General features: G+C 29.6%; 1 protein-coding gene across 1 annotated transcript; it reads left to right on the top strand.

Moving 5' to 3' along the window:
• The first annotated feature begins 6,449 nt into the window (after positions 1-6,449).
• On the top strand, positions 6,450-8,812 carry LOC112502208 (protein SHOOT GRAVITROPISM 5-like). Its single transcript, XM_025106062.1, has 3 exons — positions 6,450-6,811; positions 7,021-7,420; positions 8,041-8,812. Exons 1-3 carry the CDS (start codon positions 6,673-6,675, stop codon positions 8,687-8,689), a joined length of 1,188 nt encoding a protein of 395 aa, XP_024961830.1. The 5' UTR covers positions 6,450-6,672; the 3' UTR covers positions 8,690-8,812.
• Positions 8,813-25,886: the final 17,074 nt, after the last annotated feature.

The raw sequence follows: 25,886 nt of genomic DNA, 5'->3' as shown, positions 1-25,886 counted from the left end.
AAAGGTATACACTTCCTATGAATGCTTTACACAGTTTGATGCTAACAATATTAGAAAATAGATAGAAATATGGAACTTTACATCCAATTCATTATCAGGGTCGTTCTTGAAGAGTGTGGGTCGGGCATATGCCCAGGGTCCATAAAAATTAGGGGATTAATTTTTTTAGTAAATATAATAATAGTTCAAAAAAATAATAAATAAAAGAGACAAAAAAAAATTAGTATCTAATAGGACCATAAAAGATTTTGGTACCACGTTAACTATTAAAGACCTAAACATGTATTAATCAAATATATTGGAGAAGAAAATACATAAAAAACTTAATTTGTCGTTCATTATATAATATTGTTTAATGTTTCTCTAAGTTTTTGTTATCTAATACGGACGTTTAAAACTACATGTCTCGAAAACTTTGATATATTCTCCATAATTCATCTCCGATTGACTCTTTTGATTATCCCATCCTCGCATGAATTCTATTTTTGTGTTATTTAGATTTTCTTGTTATTAGCTAATAAAACCACCATCTTTTGAAAAAATTACCAATCATAGGAGATGGTAGAACTTCTATCTATATTTAGAATAAGAAAAATATGATTGTTTTTTTCATACTTGTTTTTTATTATCTAATATTGAATGCAAAAATCTCATTCACTCTTCTATCTCTAAAAGAAGAATAAGATCTAAAACTATAGCCAAAATGAGTTTTTTTATTTATAAGATTGATGATTTCAGAAAGTTTGTTTTAATCCTAACGCTATGTTGTTGAGTCTTCTTTTACGTAGAAAAGAATAAAAAGTAATGGGAGAAGAAAAATTTTCTGTTATCGATATTTTTATAGGGAAAGGAAAAGAAAAAAGAAATTATATCAAAATTTATTTTTATCTCATTATTTTTCCTTCATCTCTTTTCTCTATCAAAAACACAAATAAAAAAACTTTATTTTTTCCTTTCTTTTAATTTTCTTTTCCTTTCTCGTTCTTTTATTTTCTTCCCAAATTTGAGAACATAGTATAAAAGTTCAAAATGGTGTTAAAAAACATTAACATGAGGTGACATGGAAAACAAATATATTTACATTGATTTACATATTGGAAATCAGAAAAATTAACATTGTGACCCCAAATAATATCATTCTATGTATCATAGGATGTTTTTTATGAAGGAACAAATTGATTATGCTACATAAAAATGTTCTAGTAGATAATATTAATTTATAAATGATTATTGATTGATTTTGCGTTTAGAAATATTTGGAAAAATGGTTTTATATGAATTCAATGTTATTTCTGATGATAAAAACAATATATTGAAAAAATATCGTACTTATCGAAGGCCCTTTTTCACATCTTACTCAAGGAATAAAAAATGCCAAAAACGGGGCTAAAGTGGGATATGCTAGATTAATTTGGTTTATTAACCATAATATCCCTATTTCCAAGTGGCTAGGATATGTTGGTTTGGTTTATTGGCCATAAGATCCCTATCCCCAAGTGGATATGCAGGTTGGTCTAATCTTATTTGGTATAAATCCCTTTGTAGTGGGATATTTAGGGTTTGTTTTATTTTGATTTTGGTGTTGGCTGTTAGATGATCTATCTAACTTCGAACCTCTTATTGAAAAAAAAAAATTACAATAGTCAAATGCTATTGTTTTTGGTTCATTATTGTCTGCTTTATTTTACAAACTATCAATACTAAAAAGCTATTGTATTAAAATTTTAATTAAAAATTACCAAAATTATAAATTTCCTAATTTATTTATTGATTTGTGGTTAAAATTGGATCTCACGGTTACTACAAACTAATCAGTTCTCCTTTGAATGTGCCCCTATATATATATATATATATATATATATATATATGTAAAGAGAGAGAGAGAGATGTTGGTTATTATACAACCATTTACATTTGTAGAACCAATACAACTCAATCTCAACCGTCCATTTAATTTGATGAATAAGTGATTTCGTAGAAGTTTTGATTATTTCCTAATATAAAGTGTTGATTATATTTAATGAAACCTATTAATCTTTCATAAATATTCAAATCATAATAAATAAACTCTTATCATTTCTATAAAACATCTCAATTAATTGGGTTGCATTGGTTGTACAAATGATCATGGTTGTATTTGAAATATACCCTATATATAATATTATTACCCACTAATATGTTTCCTATGGTGGGTCAGTGCTGATATTGATTTCGCCTTATCGAGGTGTGTATGTTTTTGAATGGTGATTGTTGTGGCTAGTTTACTGGGAGGGATGTAGTGCTTGCGGGCCTATTTCATGACTAATATACTTAAATATTTTCCAACTAACTAGATTGGGCCAGGGTGTCGGTTATATGTTTACTGATTTGAGAAGTTTTACGAGAACTGGTTTTATTGCAACTAATGTGCTGACATAGATTTCTCTCTAGCCTTCATTTTTTTCCTTCAAAAACATGAATTTCAGGGCAACAACGTTTAGAAGATAAAAGAAAAGGGGTAATGTGAGATTCCCATATGGATATTCATTTGAAACATGCTTGAAATTTTTATGGAGTTAACTTTTGATCTTCATGATATTTGGATCATTTTGTATGAAGATGTAATTAATAAAAGTTTTATAGTAGATTTCAGACAGTCATAATAGAGTTTTATAAAATGAGATCTAATTTATAACTTCAATGTAGAGTGTTATATATAAATTTTATGGTATATGTTATACGGAATTATTGGTCGTGAGAATCAAGGCCAATATATATAACATAATTACAGAGGGATTCTAGGCTATGTATAAGGTAACTAAATATATTCCTAATTAACACAACACAACCATATCACATTTATATCACATTTATATCACAAAATATACTGACAAGTATTCTCTTATTATGTCAATAAATACAAGGTTTTCAACAACAATATGGATGTGTAAATTGCGATTGAGGGTCTGTTTGGCGGTTGCTGAATGGTTTAGTGTAGAATGATTAAGTGATCAGAATGATTAAGAGACTTTCATGATATAGTGCAAAATAAAATATAATTGTTTGGTAATTGTTTACAATGAAATCAAGACACTTAATGGTTAAGAGAGACTCATGATACAAAATCATTCAGAAGGTTTTAGAACCATTAAGAGACAGACTTCTTTTTTTGTCAAACAAGATTCACCTCTTAATGATTCAGATGCTAACTCTTAATGAAACTATTAAGAAGTAAATAAACAACATCTGACACTCCTTTTTGAGTCATCAATAAACTAGAGTGAATTTAAAAGTTTGAACAAGTTCATGCTTATTTCCAAAAGTTTAGTTGTATAATTTGAATTTATTTCCATGCAACTTATTTTTTAGTCGTATTTGCTTTGCTTCTTTATTTGTCATATTAATTTCTTTTGTACGTAATTCGTATTTTTGTATATAATTGAAATGGTTTCTAGTATCATTTGATTCTACTTCTCTAGTTCACTTTGTTGTATTCTTGTGTTTTCACGACTTTTGCTCAATTGACAACCTCCTAACAATTCTTGTCTTTGAATCCACGATATGATGCAAGTAGATCAAGAATTTTAGTTGGAGTTATCTGAGATTTTCTTAACTATGCCAATGACCTGAAGGTCAATCATTTTGTTAGAAGGAGAATCTCTCACAAGTTAATCTCACAACTCGGTTAACCAAGGAATGAGGAGAAATTTACTCAAATAATTCTGATAACAATTATAAGAACAATAAAATATAGCAGACATAAATAAAGAATGAAAGAATAGAACTGAAAGCTGCTTATATTTTATTGTTGAACAAATGAGTAGCCTTTAATAGGCTTACAAAAACTAACGGTAGCGAAGAAACTAACTCCTAATAAAATGTAAGACCAAAACAATTTTCAATTGCGAAGAATGGTAAAAGTGAAAAAAATAGTGTTGCTTTATTTAGTGTTCAACAAGTCATCAAAATTCTTACACAATTAATATGTGACAATTTGTCAAAAATGCATGAAAATGTGTTGACATTTAAAATAGATACATTTTGGATAATACATATGAGAATGGCAAAATATACAAAAAAAAAAAACAATTATATTCTCATCCTTTTTAATCATAGACAAGTATAAAAAATTAGTAAGATAGTGGTCACATACATATACCAATTAGACCAATCTTGTCAAATTAACATCTAAATATTTAAAAGAGTGTTGCTATTTGAATCAATTTGGATCAAATTAAAAAGATGATGTTTATTTAATATATTTTTTATAGGTAAAATAGGCAATTGCTCAAGGTGTGAGAAAAAATAAGAGTCTATTTTTTTATTTAGGGGGTGTTTGAGATTGCTTATTTAAAATAACTTATGTTTTTTTTTGTAAAAGTGCTTATTAACTTATGTGATATTAAATCGGAGTTAAATTAAATAGGATTAAAATTGTAAAATGGTAATAAGCAGTTTTTCATAAGTCAGAAATGATTAACTTATCAAAAACAACTTATTACCGGTTTGGCACCGATATAAACAGTTTTTTTTTTCTTATCCAAACATCAGAAAACAACTTATCATCGGTGCCAGACTAAAATAAGTTAAAAAACAGCTTTTATAAGCAATCTCAAACACCTCCTTAATGTATTATAATATATTAGAAAATAATAGTTGAAATAATTAGTAAATATATAAAATAGACCAATGATTTTTTGGAAATAATATGAGACCAAAAAAATAGTAGATAAAGGAGTCCAAGAAGAATTTAGATAAAGACCCGAATTTTTTATCAATTAATTGTATTGGAAAAAGAAATCTATTAAATTTAATGACTGTTTATTTTTACTATTATTTATCGTTTATCTAATTAAGTATTTATGTGCTTCGAAAATTCAATAGACAAAAACTTTAGGCTTTAATCTTTAAACTCCACAACATATTGCACGCTATTGCTATCATCTTTTTCTTGAATCGATGATTCCTTTTCTTTCTTGTGTTGTTCGTTTCACTTCTTCCATTGGCTATTGTTATCTACTTCTTTAATTTTTTATCTGTATTTGCTTTTTGTTGCTTCTGGCGCTTGACTACTAGAACTTCTATTGTTTATTGTTATTTGATCCTGTTGTTTGTGCAACTAATTCTGTTGGGTATTACAACATGATTTTGCTTATATAGTTGTTAATTTACTATCTATGTTTACGATTTCAAAACTACCATTGTTTTTTCGTACCTTAATCTTATGTATTCTCATATCCATAAAAAGCTAACAAGATTTCAAGCTATAACTGACATGGATCTCTAATTATGAAATTGACGGTCTTGATGAAAAAGCCTGTTTTAACCTTAAAAGTTTAAAACCAGTGCAAAACATTAACATAGGGATGAAATAAAAACCTAACTATTTATATTATATTATATTATATAAAGTGTTACTTCGGTGATCAACAACATGGTCCAAACATATAGGATGTATATGGAAAACAGATGTATCATAGGATGTCTTTGATGTTGGAACGAATTGATGTTTTGTATTAGAAATGATATGCAAGATAATATTGATTTAGAAACTACATCTCTATGAATACTCAAAGAAAATATCTTGTGGTGGGCCATAGTTTATACAACTAAACTTATAAAATGTTAGAAACGAATTGAACCTGCTAAATGAAAAGGAGATACTTTGACCGGTTACAAGATTCATGTTCAAATGAACAAATATGAATATTGATGGATGAATAGAGGGTGGCACCGATTGTTTATACACAAGACAAGAGTTGAAGGTGGATTATTTGAAAAATATTAGCCTCAGCTTTCATCGATCAGCCTTGTGGCTTAATGATCTAGCTGTTAAACCATAAATTAAACAAAGGTTATGGATTAAGATCCCTGAATACCAAACTGGTCTTTCATTACTTTGATACCATCTCCACGAGCAGCACTAGCTATCTAAGTATAGTATATTAGTAGCAATCATGTTTTAACTTTGTAACAGTAATCGGAGGTACTTTTAGTCAAAGGAATCACCTTTCCACCACAATTCTTATTTTTACCTTTTTTCGACTTTACAGTGGAGAAAAAGTGGGAGGTCGCGTGAGGGGGAATGGAAGGTCACGTGTAAAGGCGTTTCTGGGTTTGCATTTATTCATTCAGATATTGCATTTTCTTCATTATGATTAAAGGGAAAAAGGTGAAATAAAATAATGACTGATTTTGTTTGTTTTTTCTCATGTGGTGGGGATGTTTCTTGGTTAATTTCCTCTGCCCGTTTGCTTTGTTGTGGGCTCGAGTTCAAGTCATGTGATTGGATTATGCCCCATTCGCTTCTATCCTTCTCCGTCTCATCTTAAACCCCACACTTTGTACTGCATGTTTTGTGTATATTTATCTCTCTCTCTCTCTCTCTTCCACTGTTACAAACTTTATATAGAAGACTTAGCTCAACCTTACCTGCTCAAGGTGGGGGTCAATGAGGAAAAAGCAAAGAAAGCTCATTGAAAAAGCTAAAAGGTTTTAAAGCTCAAAAGAAAGCCTGATTTTGCAAAGCAGACTGCTTTTTCCCCTTCTCATATCTCCTTTCTAGCTCCTCTCTCAGATTAATATATTGAAGCAACCCAGTTCAACATCTGTACAGAATAAAGGATTCTTGATAGATTAGGAGCTTCATCTGCAAGACATAATCAGAAAAACCCACTACATAAATCTACCCATATGTTAGACAACCACCACCACCACCACCACTTCACTACAGCAGCTGGCCCCGGTCCGGGCCCTTCTTCTTCTGATCTCTTCCCATCCCAAGATAATGGCCTTCCTAACAAAAGGAAAAGGCGTCCTGCTGGTACTCCAGGTACCCTCATGTTAGATAAGTGAATTCGATCACCAAGCAAATCGAATTCACTTATAACAAAATTCGATACTGATGATAGGTTTCCTTGTGCTTACAACATCAGGGACGAATATTTCAATTAGTAAAGATAGTTTGACAACTTATCAGATGCAGTTTGTAAATCATTCTATAGATAGATAGATAAATCTTTCGCATGTTTAAAATTGCAGATCCGGATGCGGAGGTGGTGTCCTTGTCCCCCAAGACCTTGCTTGAGTCAGACCAATACGTATGTGAGATCTGTAACCAAGGGTTCCAGAGGGATCAGAATCTGCAGATGCACCGGAGGCGTCATAAGGTGCCGTGGAAATTGTTGAAAAGGGATTCCCCGGAAGTGAAGAAGAGGGTTTTCGTGTGCCCAGAACCCAGCTGCTTGCACCATGATCCTTGCCACGCGCTTGGGGACCTCGTCGGGATCAAGAAGCACTTTCGGAGGAAGCACAGCAATAATAAGCAGTGGGTTTGTGACAAGTGCTCAAAGGGCTATGCTGTTCAATCTGATTACAAAGCTCATCTTAAAACTTGTGGCACAAGAGGCCATTCTTGTGACTGTGGTCGAGTCTTTTCCAGGTTACTTTATGTTTTTGTTCTATCCTTTATCTTCTTAATTTGATATTTTGGGTATCTTACTGCGTTCTCTCCCCTCTCCCCCCCCCCCCCCCCCCCNGGAGATCAGGCTCCAAGATGTGACCTTTCATCATCGACATTTATATTTTCTGCTCACACATAAATTTCAGCAACATTCAGTCGGAATCAAAAGAAAATTCCTTAATGGTTTTTGTCTGAAAATTTTAAATTCTTCTGTTTATTTTATGTAATTTCTTATTAAATTCTTGTAAGTTTTTTGTGTTGTTTTTTTAAAATAATCTCAGTTTGAATATATGTAATATATAATTCTTTGCATTATTCCTAGGATCTACCATCTCAATTTTATTTTCTTAATATAAAAGCTCAAATTTAAGAGTTAATAGGCCTTCCTCCAACTTTTTGTTTGCTGAGGAGGTTGTTTCTTTAATCCAGAGAAAGATAAAGATCAAACATGTCTTAATTTAGTATATATTTTATTGTTAGGGCCACAGGAGGAAGCTTTGATTTCTTCCTTTTCTTAATTCCGTTTTTGCATAGTAATCAATCATATCTTTGAAATGATATTCTTATACACCTTTTGATCTACTCATTTGACTTTGTAGAGTTGAGAGTTTCATCGAGCACCAAGACGCTTGTACGGTCCGGCGAATCCATGCGGACCTGCCTGGATTCCAGCCTGCATGTTCATCTCGTACTGCATCAAGTACAAGTCCATCCAATGACATGAACTTCAGTTCCATCCCAACAATTCCGAGATTGCCACACATCCAACCTCCTCCTCAGACTGTATTTTCACAAACCCATGAAGACATTCAAAACAACTTGGAACTTCAGCTCTTACCGTCACTATCACTTTATGAACAAAACAACACTCATCAAACCCATCTGAATCTCTCAATTGGAAGTGGACTTAGCTTGCATAGAGAAGAAGAATTGAAGATAGCTATGGCAGACAAGGCATTTGCAGAAGATGCTAGGAACCAAGCAAAGAAGCAAATTGAGATGGCAGAGATGGAGTTTGAGAATGCCAAGAGGATTAGGCAACAAGCTCAGGTGGAGTTAGAAAGGGCTAAGGTTCTTCGAGAACAAGCCACCAAGAAGATCAGCTCCACCATGTTAGAGATCACTTGCTATTCTTGTAGGCAACGTTTTGAAGCCGCTACTAATCATGCTGCAGCCACTACAGCTGATGAGACCTCCATCGCCCCAAGCTACATGTCTTCAGCTTTAACAGAAGGTGAAGGAGATTAGTAGTATTTCAAGAAAACCTCTCCTTCTCTCCCCATCTGTTTGCGTGTTTATAAGTGATTACATTCATGTCTTTGCATTTTACTTCTGAAAGAAAATAAAGAAAGGATTGAACTTGCTTGTTGTGTACACCTAATCTCCTTCTTCTTTCGTTTATTTATTGTTAGTTTAATTTGTAAGCTCTCTATTTCTTCTGGATGGAATCACTAAATCATAATAAATGGTATGCAGTTCTCATAAATTGATGTTTATATAATATTGCAGCCTTGATGAGTGCATCACCTATGTATTTACATAACTCTTGATGATCTGAATTATATATAGGAAGGGCTTATTTTGAATGTCAATTAATCGTGAGTACAAACAAATCAACACCAACCACTATTTATTTGCATTAGATAATCAAAGTTCTGTCACCAGTTAATATTCAAAGCTAAATTAAAGAAAAGAATATATATAGAACTTACTATTTCATCTTCGTTCTGAAAGGTTTTTGTTCTTTGCCTTAAGTAGCCATGGAGAGTTGTTGGACGGGTACTATAGATCTTTCTTTGGTCAACCACAGGAAACTTAGTGTTATCACATACTAGTCTAAGATTTAACTGAATACCATGATATAAGAATTAGTGATACGGTATTTTATGTCTTCTATTTAATTACAATGCATATAGGGATCGATCTTCTTGTCACACTTCAAAAAAGTTAAATGAATGTTAGTCATACCGCACCAATTTCCTTATCTTATCCTGACAGTCATGTTCCGTAACCATAAGTTTAACTTATTTTTTGAGTTTATTTTAAACAAAACTTCATTAGATAAGTGATAAACTAGTTTTAGAAAAAACTACAAGATAGATTTTTAGTTAACTGTAGTGACTTTTTTTTAATTATGCCTCGTATACGTTAGTGTTTAGTAAATTTTTAACAAGTACTTTCAGATCATTTTATATTGTCATGAAGGTTATCAGATAGCTTTTACTAAACGTGTAGTTTGTTATGCAAACATAGCCAATATCACTATGTTGCGACTTTGCCCAAGCTTGGACCTGGTAGATCTACAATCTTTAGTTTTCCCCTATGTCTAGCAAGTGTGTTCAAGTCCCTTGCATGCTAACCTAGTCGTACACTAATCAACCAAGCTCATCTCCTTCCATGTACCTTCACGTAAGTGTCGCCTTGTCTTGTTGGGAGAAACTATTTCAAAGCCACCAGCTGAAACTCGAGGTACTACACACGTACGACGTGACATTTAAAATTTATGTTCAGAACATTATTTTCTAACTTGCATATGATAATGTGAATTGTGAAATACTATCTGATGATACAATGTCCTATGGACTCAATAAGATCACAACACTTAATTACGTAATTATCCACTCAATTTCCAAAGAGAATAAAGATAAAATCTTGTTTACATAGAATGATCAGGAAAAAGGATAAAAACAAATTAAAGCTCGAAAAATAACCAATAAAAAAGCAATTAAATTAAGTAATCATCTTGTAAAAGTTGTCATTAAACTTTTAATACACATAATAATAATAAAATAATTGCTATAATATATGTATATATTTGACAATATTGCAACACATCTGACTCATGATCAAAGCACACACTCATATGTCAATTTGGTGGAGCATTTGGAGAAGTTCGCCCATCATTTTCCCCACTTACTAGCATGACCAATATGGCATATGTGGGTATACACGAAATTCAGGTCAAGATCAATGTGTCTTTAGCAAGTTTACATGTAAGCCTAGGATTGTACACCAAATCAACATGTATATGAGTTCTAGAATGTATAATAAGTTCTTTTATATGATCAAAATTAAGGGTTATTGAATCAATGAAATATAGGAAAACAATAAACACAATACGTACTATTTTAGCAATTTAGGGGCATTTGAAACTACAATACTGCTATCTATAATTGTGAGCTGAAGACCAAGAGGGTGTCAAATACTCAGCCTCAATTGCAATGATATAGATCATAGGAGATAATGAGAGGAACTAGCTTAAATCCAATGATACATTTCAGATGTACTATAACCGTTGAGTATTGCAATATCTTATTATGTACATATCTCGCAATCAACATCATTCTCATATTTTCCTCATTTGAGGTTTTTAGTGCTACGAAGATCAAGCTATACTTCTGCAAAGCGTGTATCATGGGTGGGATTGAGATAAAGGTGATCAAGGGTCTAGATCCCTTTTTACGCTTCTCAACTTAACTCTCATTTTCACACGATCTTTCACCTATATATATATATATATACACACGCGCGTATATATATAGGGTTATTCAATGGAGAACTTAGTAGTTTGTGATAACTCTAAGATCCAGTCTCAATCTCTCATTATTAATAAGGGAAAAGTCTAAAAAAACTCAATGAACTTTTAGTGTTTGGAATGATTAAGTACTTGGACAATTGTTTTGAAACAAATAAGTTATTAGACATTTCAAAATTTGTTAAATAACTCATTATACTTTTTAAAACTTGAAAATACATTCTTATGACCTATAAAATTGGTTAATGTGATAAAATAATTAAAAAAGTTTGAAAAAAGCGAATAAACTTTCAAATTTTGAACGATTAATTTTCTAAATATTTTTTGAAACAAAAAATTACTTACATCTATAAAATAAACAAATATACAAAAAAAGTATTTAATTTACAAAAAAGTACTTACATTTAAAAAAAATTATTGATGAAATTCATTGTAATTAAAAATAAAAAATATTATATCAGTGATTTTCCAAATTAAAAAAAAGATTTAAAAAAGATTACTGATTAAATTTATTTAGATTAAAAGTAAAATATATTTCATATATGATTTCTCAAATTAAAAAAAATTAAAAAGGATTACTGATGATATTTATTTTAATTAAAAGTTAAATATATTTCGTTGGTAATTTTTCAAATTAACAAAATAGAAAATAATTTAATTAAATTACTGATAGATTAACGATAAAATTTAACTAATTACATAATTAATTAAATTTTGCCGCTAGTGTTCATTGGTATATGCATTGATTGCTTATATCTAATTGATGACTAACTTGACCACCGTCAGACACATTAACATAGTAACATGTTAATAAATGTGAAAGATCGTGTTTGAATCTTGTCGATAATATCATTTCATCGACGGATTAACTACAAATTTTAATTAATTATGTATTTGGTTAAATTTTATCGTTTATCCGTCGGTTATTTAATCAAATTATCGACTAATTTTTTAATTTGAAAAATCAGTAACGGAATATATTTTATTTTTTTGAATTAAAAGAAATTGCATCAGTAATATTTTTTATTTTTTTTCAAAAAATTACATACATAATATATTTTATTTTTAATTAAAATAAATTTTATCAGTAATCATTTTTAAATGTAAGTACTTATTTAATATATTTGATTCATTTTATAAATATAAGTACTTTTTTTGTTCAAAAAATGTTTAAGGACTTAATCGTTCAAAATATGAAAGTATATTGGTTTTTTTTTAAACTTTTTTTCATTATTTTACTACATTAACCAGTTGTATATGTCATAAGGATGTATCTAACATGTTTTAGAAAATTTAAAAAGTTATTTAACATATTTTGGAATGTCCAAGCACTTATAGTTCATATGTGAATCACATAGGTTCATATATGAACCCGTTTGCCGCCTACTTGTAAAAGTTACGAAAATACTCTCTCTATTTTTTCTATAACCGTAATTATTGACCAATCAAAGCTGTAATTATGCACCAGTCGATCTTGACCATATGAAGAGATATGATCACTTCTTTACTACCATTTATCAAAATAACGTTTGGCTAAATATGTAGACGAAATATCGTGTAAGAACATGAGTTAAGGTGAGAAGTGTAAGAAGAGTTTGGACCCTTGATCACTTTTAATTAGTATTGATCTAATGGTTCAGGTTAAGTCCCAAAATATCCATGAATTAGCTTTAAAATGCATTTTCAATTGATATTCAATTAAGATTGATTCAAAGGTGAATATCACTTCTCATGGTAACTACTATTCTTATTGAAAATCAACTATATATAAATGTATGTGTGTGTGTTTGTATATATATATATATATATATATATATGTATATACATATACATATATATATATACATATACATATATATATATACATATATATATACATATACATATATATATACATATATATATATATACATATACATTGGATGAGATGCACCGAGATGCAACGGATCAACAATACCGTTCACATGTGCAAATTATCAACATTGTGGATTAATTAAAGAAGTTCTAGAATTTTTTCCCAATTGCGTTAGATAATGATTTCATTAATCCTAGAAATTTCAAAACACTCAAAATCAAGGGTCTAACTCTAATTTTCTTGAGGGTTTTACATATATAGTCCAATTATATGCATTGAATATAACATCTTGTTAGGAAATATTTACGTTTATTAACTGAAAATTATTAATCTCGTTATGAATTCCTTAATATTTGAATTGAAAATTGTTCGCAACCATCAAATTTACTCAAAAGCTAATGCTTTTAAATTCTAAAAATGCATATTATTATTCATTTGCCTTCCAACTTTGTGTTGTTGGTTTAGATGTTATTAATGTCTATCATTCACACTAGTTACAAAATAGTGCAATTTAATTTGGCTTCGTAGAAATATAAGTTATGTTTTGATAACACTTGTATGTTCGCGTGTTTAATTATATGGTTTTATATGGCACATAAGATGAAAATTAGAAAACAAATCTTAAAACTAACTATCATTCAACTTGAAATTTAACCTCACAAATTATATATGTCAAATAAATGATCATGGCATGTTTTTCCTTAATTTGTATTCAAGTTTTTCAAGCCACACAAACATCAAAACAAGTTTACTATCTTCAACTTTTATTTTGAAAACTTAAACCATTGTCTAAGTTGTTTTTCCTATATAGATTTCATCTACCTTCTTGCAAACCCAAGAAAAAGACATACATTAACAACGCAATTGTTTTTCCTGTATAATTTCACTGTAACCTAAAAAGAACAATTGAAGATGTACGAGCTGCAAATGTACCAAAATTACATGCCTCCGAAATTCTCCAAAAGCCATAATAAGCCAGAAAATTGAAACACAATAAAAGAAAAGAGAAAGAAGTGGGCTCACTATATGCTAAACTTTCTCTCAGGATTTGTCTTGAAAATCCAAAACAATGTAACATGTTCTACTCAAAGACAGTGATGGAACGAAAAATGAACTATGCAGGTGTCGTCATTCCTTTGATTTTTATAGTTAATTAAGACGTTCAAATTTTTAGGTATATACATCATTAATTCCAAAAAATCATCACCCGAGCAAAGAAATTATCTTCAATTTGTAAAACAAATAATTATACAGAGAACACTATCCCTCGAAAACTTCCAATTTGTAACTATCTTCCTCTCTCGACCTACACCGAGGTGTTGACGATGATTTTCAAATCTCCTCAAATAGGATTCAAACCTACTTAAAATGATTGAATAATTGAAAGCTGAGATTATTCTTTGTTCCATGCCGATGGTCAAAAGGATACAAATATTGGTTTGGTACTTATTTTGACTATAATAAATCTCACTAGTAATAACTACTAATTCACAAATTAACAAAACTGTAAATAAATATTCAAACATTATATATTTTTGGGAACAATCCAAAATATTTTTTAATGAAATAACAGTAAGATATATGTTATTATAATAATATGATATTATAATTATAAATAATTCTTTTTGGTTTTTAATAAAACACATATTTAGGTTAACTTTGTGTGAGTTTTGTTCTAATAGGGAATTTACGGTTGTTTTAAAATAACTTAGAAAAAATTCGTTGATTATTTTGACTTTGATACTTATATATAACTTTCGAATAGGATTTATCCAAAAATAGAAGTTATCCATCATGAAAAATATTTAACATGCATATATTAACTCATATTTTTTAGTCAGAAATTTTTTAATGATAGTCTTTATTTTGTTTTGCTGCTTACTGATCATATTCGTTAAAATATAAATTTATTGAAAGTACATTTAATTTGGTTGAACAAAAGCTTTGCTTGCAAAACAAAACTAGAAAAGAGGGTTACAATCGTTCTTTCTAACACACTTTTTGAGACTACAATTAAGTTTAATAGCTAGAAAGCTGATAATACAATTCATGAAATGTAAATATATATATATATATATATATGTATATATATAGGGGAACGTTCAAATAAAAACCACTTAATTTGTAAAAACCGTGAAAACCTCATTCAACCAATCTTAATTTTTCATTTTGTTTATTTTTTTGTAATTATGAGAGGTTGATTAACCATTTTTATTGTGAAGGGTGTTAATCATGGATATTATCATCTTCATTATTTTAATTTTAGAGAAATATATGAAACAATTTTATTAAAATTTTATTAAATATTATATGAAACAATTTCATAACCATATATGAAAGAAATTCATCAAAAAAAATATTCTATGAAACAATTTCACAAGATTAAGGGTGGTTGTCATTTGATTGCTCCTCTATGTATATATATATATATATATATATATATATATAATAGTGATAGCCATAATAATTTTTTACTTTAAGGCATTACATGTTGTTTTATATGATTTTCTTTTCATTTAAGCATAGTATCTAATATATTCATGAACATATATTTGTTTTACAATGTATTTGATTCAAATGTATTCTGTTCACAATATAAAACTTTTTTATGTGTAATTTTTTTACAAACAAACTAAAAAGGTTCACAAATATATGTGAAACAAACACATTGTAAAACAATTATATATTAATCAATATTTTAAGTTTTAGTCTTAGATGAACAAAAAATCATATGAAAATTATAACAATTTTCTGTGTTTTTTTTTAAGAAATGCCCCATGCATATACATACATATATATATATATAGAGAGAGAGAGAGAGAGAGAGACATAGTATTTCAACATTTCAAATGTTACAACCAATGTAACCCAATAAAATTTAATTTGAACTGTAAATCATCTCCCATTTAAACGAGTATATCTTTTTGTTTTTAATTTTTTAAATATGTAATTGTCCTATCCCCAACCATTGATTGTTTAATTGTGTGGGTGTAAATGAAGTTGTATTAGTTGTAATATTCAAGAGAATTGCATTTGATGAGCCCTATATATATATATATATGATGTTTTAAATGTAACCGATATATATCATCGGTACAACCAATGGAAGGTAATCTAAATCAATCATATTTTCTTTTTTCAGTTTATGAAGAGTACTTTCGTCTATTTGTTTTTTTTATAATTAATATGTTTTTAATACCTTTTATTTTTTGTACCTGATTTCATTTGATTTTTTATTTTTGGTTTGTTTTTGTTTTTGGAAATGATTGTTTTGGATCATTTTCATCATGATTTTCATTTTTTATGTTTTTAATTCCTTTTATGAAGGTTGGGTTCTTTGATATCTTCACCACCCTTTTTTTGAAATTATTTCTTTCAACCAATTTTTGTCCACATACCTTAATTAAATAATATACAAAATCCAATGAAACAGTTGATTATATATTACTCACACAATAATGAAACTACGATGTTAATGAAATAGGTTTTATAGTGTTTAATGAAACAAAAACATGTCAACAAAACATGTTGCTAATGGAACATACTTGATAGTTGCATCAATGAAACGAGTTATTGGTTAGTGTATCACGATGAATCCTGATTTCCCGCTTCATTGTTAATAATAATCTGGATCTAATGAAATATCTATTTCCTAATTTACACCTAAATTCAATTGAAATTTGTAAAATAAATTGAAACTATAATTTTAATTACCTTCTATGCATGCTCCATTGTTGATTGTAGATTAAAAATTGGATGGTTGATATCAGGTTGCATTTTTTTTTTGAAAGACAAAAAAGGAAGGACAAGGAGGAGAGCTTCGGCATGGCCATCACCCTCACCAAGCCAACCAATAAAATTAAACAAAACGATCCAGCAAGAAGCTAGACACAAGAGGAATCAAGAATCCACAATAACAAACGAAAACAAAAAGAAGCAAAAAGAGACATCCCTAACCTAAAGCCAAAGCAAAACCCAAGCCTGAGACAAGCAAGTAGACTAAACAAGGTAAGGAGAAGAAGACCAACTATCCCAATTAAGATGGAACTTATGATTCCTGTTCCCCATCCAAAGCTTGGAAAAATTTTGAACACCTRGGAATGGGTCTTCACCTCTCTTCTTAGCTTCCGCATCATCCTTAGCATGAAAAATTTTCATTCCGCCACTTCCAAAGTTGCCAAAGCGCCACGGCGCACACTGATAAGAAAATCACTCCAACCTTACGATGAGTACCTACTTGTTTGATCAACATTGTAAAATCAGACACCGAGGAAAGCCGCGGGGCTTTAAGATCCCACCAAGCCCATATTTTCCTCCAAAGAATGCTTGCCACCGAACAAGAGAAGAAACAATGGTCCAAAGTTTCAACACCTTTGCCGCAAAAGATGCACTCCAAAAAGTAGAGGCTGTGTAATAAACCACCTTGGGAATGCAAAATCACAAGTGAAAATGGAGATGCACCAACAATCAATTTAAGTTTTGAAGTTTTAAGAGATAAATTTTTGAAAAAAAAAACTATACATCAATTTTTAATAACTTAAATATTTAAATTTAAATTTAAATTTAAATGATCCAAAATATTGCAAAAAACAGAGTTGGTGTAATAATTTTATAGTTAGCTTTTAAGTTTTATTATTACGATAATTATTTTGTGATACCAGTATTAATACATTTTGGATTTATTCTTGAAACCATATATATATATATATATATATAAATAGTTATATATATATATTAATATAAATATATGAAATAGTAAACTTTATAGTATAGCATGCAACGTACATACTTTAATCAGAAAAAAGCAGGGATTCTTTTCTTTAGTTTGTTGCGATCATTATGAAGTTAAATGATGAAGAAAACATAATCTTCTGTGTATTTGTAGGATTGTGATTTGATTTCTTCTTTGCTGTCACGTGAACATTATACTACATTAACAAGCAATGCAGAGCCTTAACTTCACACACACTCACACACACACACACACACTCTTTCTCTCTCTAGGTCAAGTAATATTATAATAATGAGTGTTTGTATAAACCCGCCATGTTTTTCAGTGCCACAACAGTTGAATGGTTTTTAGGCAGTCAGTCGTCGCTCTCATGGATGGATACAACACACTGCGCAAACACAAATACCCTCCTCTCTCTCTTTCTCTCTGTGCACTGTGGTAGGCTCTCATGGGGCACTCACTTTTTGAATTATCAGAATCAGAGGAAGACCCAGTCAGCACCTTAGCAGGTGGGGGCACTTTTCCATTTCATTCATTTATTTACACACCTCAATCATTTCACTCTTGACTCTCACATTTTTCTCTTTTTGTGAAACCTGAACAAACCCCAAATGGTTATTGTACAAAAGTAAAACCACCATAATCTGTTTGGACTTTGCTTCTTTTCCCGGCCAATCATTCTTTTATACATAACTACTCCATCATAATATCCTCTTTTCTTAAAAATGCCGATCTTGATTTGATTGTTGTCAACAAGGTGCAAATAATTGCCAAGTCTTCATGATCTGTTTTTATGGTAATAATCTATTTAAATTACAAAATGAAAATATATATATTAATACCACATTTGAGGCTAATTATGATATTATTCTTGCAAAGAAACCATACACGATCCAGCCGGCCATGCTTGAATGAGGTATACAAGTTAGCTCCAATGATTTTCGCTAGAGTGGTCCGAATTGAAGCACATAACAGCGGTAGTTTTTGTAACTATTTAAGTGGGCTATCGAGATTTTTATTTAACAAATGTTTTTTATGTTTATATATACTTAAAATGTTAAATATTATTTACTTAAACGTTGTCCATGTGTGGATAGAAGATGGATTATACACAAAAGCTATCAAGAATTTTGTTCAATAAGGGTAAGATCATAGTTTTACTCTTTAGATATCACCGGTTCAAGTTCTCTCAAGTTAAAATGAAGGTTTGTCTTATCATTAATTTCATGACCCAATAAAGCTAGTCAAGATGTGCAGGTTCGGACGAGAATGCTTACCTATTTAATAAAACAAGAAAAAAGTTTTAAATGTACAAAATCATATATATTTTTCACGTACAAAATCATGCATGAGTCACACACATATATATATATACACGTACAAAATTATATAGGTTTAAAAGTCGTCCACTTTCATTTTTTTGACGTTAATGTAAAATCACATGTGATTCTGTATTTTCTTGTTTTTTCTTAAATAGTTAGCGTTCTAGTTTAAACTTTCAGATACATATATATACACACACACACACATATATATATATATACATACATATATATATATATACATACATATATATATATATATATACATATTTATATATATGAGATTCATTCAAAAGAGAACTAATTAGTTTGTGATAACGGCGAAATTTAATCTCAACAACAAATCAATGATAAATTAGAAAACTAATATTTTTGGTAGTATGACATAAAATTATAATTAAAGGGCATTTCAGATGTTTTAAATTTTTTATCTCTCCGACGAACACCATGTGATACCAAGATACACAATGTGATACCCAAAATACATACAATGTGATACCTAAAACACACCAAGTAGAACTTTGAGACCACTGTGATAACAATTGTGGTATCACTATGATACCAACTGTGGTACCATTGTTGCAGGTGGTTGTTTAGTGGTTGATCATCGGATATGACATCTTGGCCATACAAGATGACTGGAGGAGGTTACTGGAGTGGTGGTGGGTGCTGGAGAAGCCACATGATTTGGTCCCTGTGTATCCGTGTGTATGTGTATATATATACATATATTATAATAGTTAAAGTAATTAAAGAAAATTGGAATATTAAACTAATTAAAGTAAATTGAATAATCAACACAATTTACTAATTTACCATTTATTTTATTTTAGTAAATAACATTAATTATCTAAAATGATTGACTCATATTGGACCTCACAGTTACCACAAACTATTTAGTTCTCTTTTGATCATATATATATACAATATTATACAACTTATTAAAGTTTCGTGTTTGAATTCGTATAACTAACTGCAGATAAACATAATCAAATACTGGATAAATATTTCATTTTAAATATAAAAAATCTAAAATATAATTAGGATAATCATTATGTTCTAACATAATACTTAAGGGAAAAGTACAATAAAAACCAATGAACTTTCTTGTTTGGAATGATTAAGTCCTTGAATTTTTTTTTGRAACAAATAAGTCCTTGAACTTTCCAAAACATGTTAAATAAGTCCTTGGACAATTTGTTGGCACAAATAAGTCCTTGGACATTCCAAAATATGTTAAATAAGTCCTTAAACATTCCAAAAAATGTTAAATAAGTCCTTGGACAATTTGTTGGCACAAATAAGTCCTTGGACATTCCAAAATATGTTAAATAAGTCCTTAAACATTCCAAAAAATGTTAAATAAGTCCTTGGACAATTTTTGGAACAAATAAGTCCTTGAACAATCCAAAACATGTTAAATAACTTCTTAAATTTTTATAAAACATGTTGGATACATTCTAATGACTTGTACAACTAGTTAAAATGGTAATTATTTTTTTTGTAAATGTAAGTACTTTTTTGTTATATTTGTTTAATTTTATAGATCTAAATACTTTTTGGTTCAAAAAATATTTAAGGGCTTAATCGTTCAAAATATGAATGTTCATTGGGTTTTTTCCGGATTTTTTTACTATTTTACCACTTTATTTTTTTCAAAAAGTTATTTAACATGTTTTGGATTGTTCAAGAACTTATTTGTTCCAAAAATTGTCCAAGAACTTATTTAACATTTTTTGAAATGTCCAAGGACTTATTTGTTCCAAAAATTGTTCAAGGACTTATTTAACATATTTTGGAATGTTCAAGGACTTATTTAACATGTTTTGGAAAGTTCAAGGACTTATTTGTTTCAAAAAAAAGTTCAAGGACTTAATCATTCCAAACAATAAAGTTCATTGGTTTTTATTGTACTTTTCCCAATACTTAATTATTATCTTTATAAAAAAATATATTATAATCAAAAATAAATTACTTCATTATTAAACCTAAATTGAATTATAATAATAAAGAAATTGAATTAAAAAAATTACACAACAAAACAAGAACTTTTAAATAGTTAATTTGATACCAATATCGATATTTTTTTTTTTAATTTTAAGATATCTTCAAATTTACATTTAATTCAAAATAAGAACATTATTGTTTTTTTACAAAACCATATAAAACCGTATTATAACATTGACAGATGACAAAATAAAATGAAACATTAAAATCGAGATGTATTACGTTGCATTGCGCGAGTACCTTATATATATATATATATATATATATATATATATATATACACATATATATATCAACTTGACTTGATACTTTCACTTACATAATTGGCAATGACCGGTTTAACAATGACCATGCATGTTGCTAACTTAATTACCGATTGTTTTAATAAGCTCATTGCCAAGAAGCTCGACGAGTGCCTTTTGTTATATACAAGCACTTGTCGGTGCTTGTTGTTAGACTCCTAAAAAGCGTTTGAAAATAACTACATTCATATACTTTGTGCATCTCAAATGAACTACAGCAATTCTTTTGACAATATCTTTGAAAAGTTTGAACCTGACTTATTTATTTTTCCACTAGAAATCATTATAAAGTTTTAGTAAACATTTTGTTATTTATACGTTTGTAAGATCAAATTTTATAACTACTAAAATATATCTTAAAGATTTGATATCATCATCCACCCTCCTTTTTAATAATGTTTCTTATTAAAAACACCAGTATAAAATTGAGTTTATAAAAAACCTACACTAATTTTTAAACGTCCTAATAGAGACTACAATAATATTTATTTGACGCCTAAAATATCTAAACATCCTAATAAAATATGTTATCGAACATAGTTTATAGAATAGAACAAATGTCATGTCAAAAAATGTTACAATAGGTTAATAGAACATTTTAACAATTTTTTAGGACACTTTTTAGAATAAAGTCTCGTATTAGTTATTTCATACGACACTATTTGGAAGAAAAAAATCTATAAACAAAAGTGTTCTTTAAAACGATGGGTTTATAAGACATTTCTTAAAATTATCTTATAAAATAGCTAATATGACATTTTATATCATAAGTGTCCCAACTAACTTGTTGAAACGCCCAAATATGTCCTGTAAACTATTATACATTTTTTAGATAGGACGCCTAAGATATAGTTTGGTCCTATAAACTTCCACTACAACAAAATTGAGTTAATAGGACGCCGCCAACTTCAAAGCGTTCAATTAAACTATTTTATATAACTCAATTTATAGGACCAAAAAATAAAAGGTCTCATCTAAAGGCGTTGTAATAAGTTTATAGGACACTTTTAAACGTTTTAACAAGTTTTATAGGACACTTCTAATACAAAACATTCCATTAGCTATTTTATATGACACTATTTGAAAAAGTGTTATAAAAACAAATGTCGTATAAAAATTTATAAAAAGAGTCATATAAAATAGCTAATAGGACAGTTTGTATTAAAAGTGTTTTATTAAACTTGTTGAAATATTCAAAAATATCTTATAAACTTATTACAATGTCTTTAGATAAGACCCTTCATTTTTTGATCTTATAAGTTGAGTCCTATATGACGTTTTGGGCATTTAACAAATTCTTTACAACATTTTTTTCACATAAAGTGCAATATCAGTTATTTTATACGACACTTTGGAGAAATATTCCATAAATCCATCTTTTACAGGATATATGTGTTTATATGACATTTTTCCAAACAATATCATACAAAAATAATTAATATGACACTTTGTTTTAAGTTATTCTAAAAAATCATGTTAAAATGTCAAAAAAATGTTTTTCAAACCGAGTGTCACATTTTTAATAGAATATTATATTGTATAGTCATAAAAACCTAAGTCCTATAAATCATTCTATTATATGGTCTTCCGACATTTTAAACATCTTACAAATCCAAATTTATTATAATGAATGAAAACTATTTAGATTCATGGCAAGATTAATACGAGTCAATTTTATTTCAATAATAGTATAAATATTGATGATGGAGCGTTCCTTTATATGTCGAGCCATCAACTTCATATTAAAGTTAAAAGTAGTCTAAAGAAAAAGTTAGATCTTTCAACTTTGTCTTAATTTGCTTGTACGACCTCCATCTTACGATTAAAAAAAAGTAAAATGTACCATTTGAAAGTTAACAAAATTGTAGACTTCTATAATAATTAAGTGTTCAAACATATACTTGGATTTAACAATTTTTTTGTGTATTTTAACTAATAAAAAATCAACGTACGTGTTACAAACACAACTATAAATTGACATTGTTGTGAAAAGGTATATGCTCCTGAAGTCTTATTCAGAACCACTCATACATGTGTAAAGGTATCAGTTTGTAAGGAAATAATGTGCGATTAAGCTTAACTATTAAGTGATTTCTAAGGTCTCAAAGCTTGTAGAAATCCAAACAACAATGTGGATAACAATCTCTAGGTGTTGCACAACATGCACTAAAAAGGGATAAATACCAAAATGTAAATGACAACCATATATGCTAGGATTTACGTATATAACAATATCACAAATACAAGACACAAGGATTTAACATGGTTCCATTGTCGATCTGATAGCGTACATCCACCAAAAAGAGAGAACCAATATTATGTTACCACAAAGGAGATTACAAATGTTTGTACAATGATACTTGGATCCAAGATCAACTAACTTATCTTCAAGAGCTTTAGGTAATGTTTGGTATGGAGACTAGATGAGACATGACATGACATGATTGGACAAGAGATGGCAGGATTAATTATCTGTCCTACGTTTGATACAACTAGAATAGAACTGAACTAATTGTCCGTCATGCGTTTGGTAAGCTGGACAAGACAAAACAAAACTGTTAAAATGACCAGGTTGCCGTAAATGTTGTTTAATATTATTTTGCATCATATAATAATTGTAAATGACACAAATCAACCAAAATATATTTAAATAATTACATCTATAATATTTAAAACAATTGTGACGCAACAATTGTAAAGTGTAAATACATATATAATTTAAAACAATTCCAACACAACAATTGTAAATAACACGTGTCATAACATCATCAAAGGTAAAAACTTTTGAAGACAAAAATTATCTTCATAAACACGTAAAGTGTGCCAAAAATAATCTAAACATTCCAAGACAATAAAATTTACAAAACAAGCAATAGTCAAATTCATAGTAACATGATATATCAATAATTGAAACAAAATTCATAGGAGCATCGAACTAAAAGATAGTTCAAAATATGGAAAATCGACAGAGTTCATATATACTAAATCATCAACATGCTAATCAAATTGTTGGATTGCATTTGAAATTATAAAATTTGATATCCATGTGAGTTGTATCTGCAAAATGAAACCAGGAAGATATCTAAATCCAACCAAACCAGGAAATCAAACCAGAAAAAAAAAGAAAAAAAAAGAAGCTTAAAGTGGAGTCTAAAATCGAGAACAAACCAAAAATAAAACAATAAATTGCATTCCAAACCAGAAAATCGAAATGGAAAAGAAGCTTAAAGTGTAGTCTAAAATCGAGAACAAGCTAGAAAATCAAACCAGACTTAAAAATTGAGAATCAAACCAGAAAATCAAAATCAAAGAAGCTTATAATTAACTATAAAATTGACACAAACCTAAAATCTTGTCTGAAACCCTAGAGCAAAACAGATGAACAAGAAGAAGTGACCAATTCCATAAGTCATGAACTATGAAAACCAAATGAAAAAGTCGTGAAGATGAGAAATCGAAAGCGTACCTGTTGTTGAAGAAGTCGTGAACTGAAGAAATCGAACTATGGAGGCGATGAATAGATGGGGAAGAAGACGTGAACTATTGGAGGCTTTTGTTTTACATTTAGGTTAAGAATCAGATATTTGAATGAGGGTAATCTTGTAATCTTTCATTTACTCCCATGTTATTCTACCTATTTTGGCGGAACTAAAAAAAATTAAGTTTTGTCCCATGAAATCAAATTTTCGTCCCATGTGATTTTTTGCCCCATATCATACAAAACATGAGACTATTTTTTTGTCTCATCCCGTCTAATCCAGTCTACATACCAAAGATACCCTTAAGAAACACCAAAAACACTCTCAATAACTCACATATAATATAAATTGAAAGTTTCTAGAGAGAGTAGAAATGGTGTAGAGTGTTGGAAAAAGCAAGAAAGTAGATAAGTGACGGGTTAGGACAAAAACTTTTTATATATCTCAATAGAAAAGGGCAAGGGAAGAAAAGGCAAAAGGGTATGGTGGAAAGCATGGGCTAGGCGCCCTTGTGCTGTCGGCCAAAAATGATCCAAATGGGTAGTGGGGTAGCTTAAGCCGCATGGAAGTCGCTCGAGTGGATCAAGGGGTGCGACCAAACAGAAGCAAACGCAGGTCTCCGTGGGTAAGAGTGCGGGGAAGCCACATTAGACACTAGAGTTCAAGGGGGTGTAGCGACCTTGGTGCGCCTTAGGCCGTATGGAAGTCATCTGGCACACAGAAGACTTCATCTTCTGATCGTTTGAGCAGCATCAAAGGGTAATATGAATCATTTTACAACATCAGTATCATCAAATATTATATTTAGAATCATTAATGGAAAGAATCAAATGATTCAAATTGGATTCATGGAACAGGAGAAGGATTTCCCATTCCTTAGCCGAAAAAATCTTTTCTACTAGGTAATCTAGTATCCTTATGCATTTTCATCCCAAATTCAATCCCAAGCTGGAGTACGGTAGGGGTAGAGGGAATTTCCGTTTGAAGAATATTAACCATACATTTTAGTGAGAAAATCCCCCTTACAGTGCAATAGTTACAATAAAACTAGTTCATATGAAACTTATCAAAATAGTAACCATATAGTTGGCACCCTGACACAATCTAGTTAGTTGAAAAACATTGAAATCTATTAGTCATAAGTTGGCATCTAGACTCAACATCCCTCCTAGGCAATTAGCCACAACAGTCACCACTAAGAAATCCCCTCCCC

The sequence above is a fragment of the Cynara cardunculus genome, unplaced genomic scaffold (genome assembly GCF_001531365.2).
Source record: "Cynara cardunculus var. scolymus isolate 2C unplaced genomic scaffold, CcrdV1 Un_Scaffold_1081, whole genome shotgun sequence".
NCBI lineage: Eukaryota > Viridiplantae > Streptophyta > Magnoliopsida > Asterales > Asteraceae > Cynara > Cynara cardunculus.
This window is presented reverse-complemented; position numbering and strand designations above follow the sequence as displayed.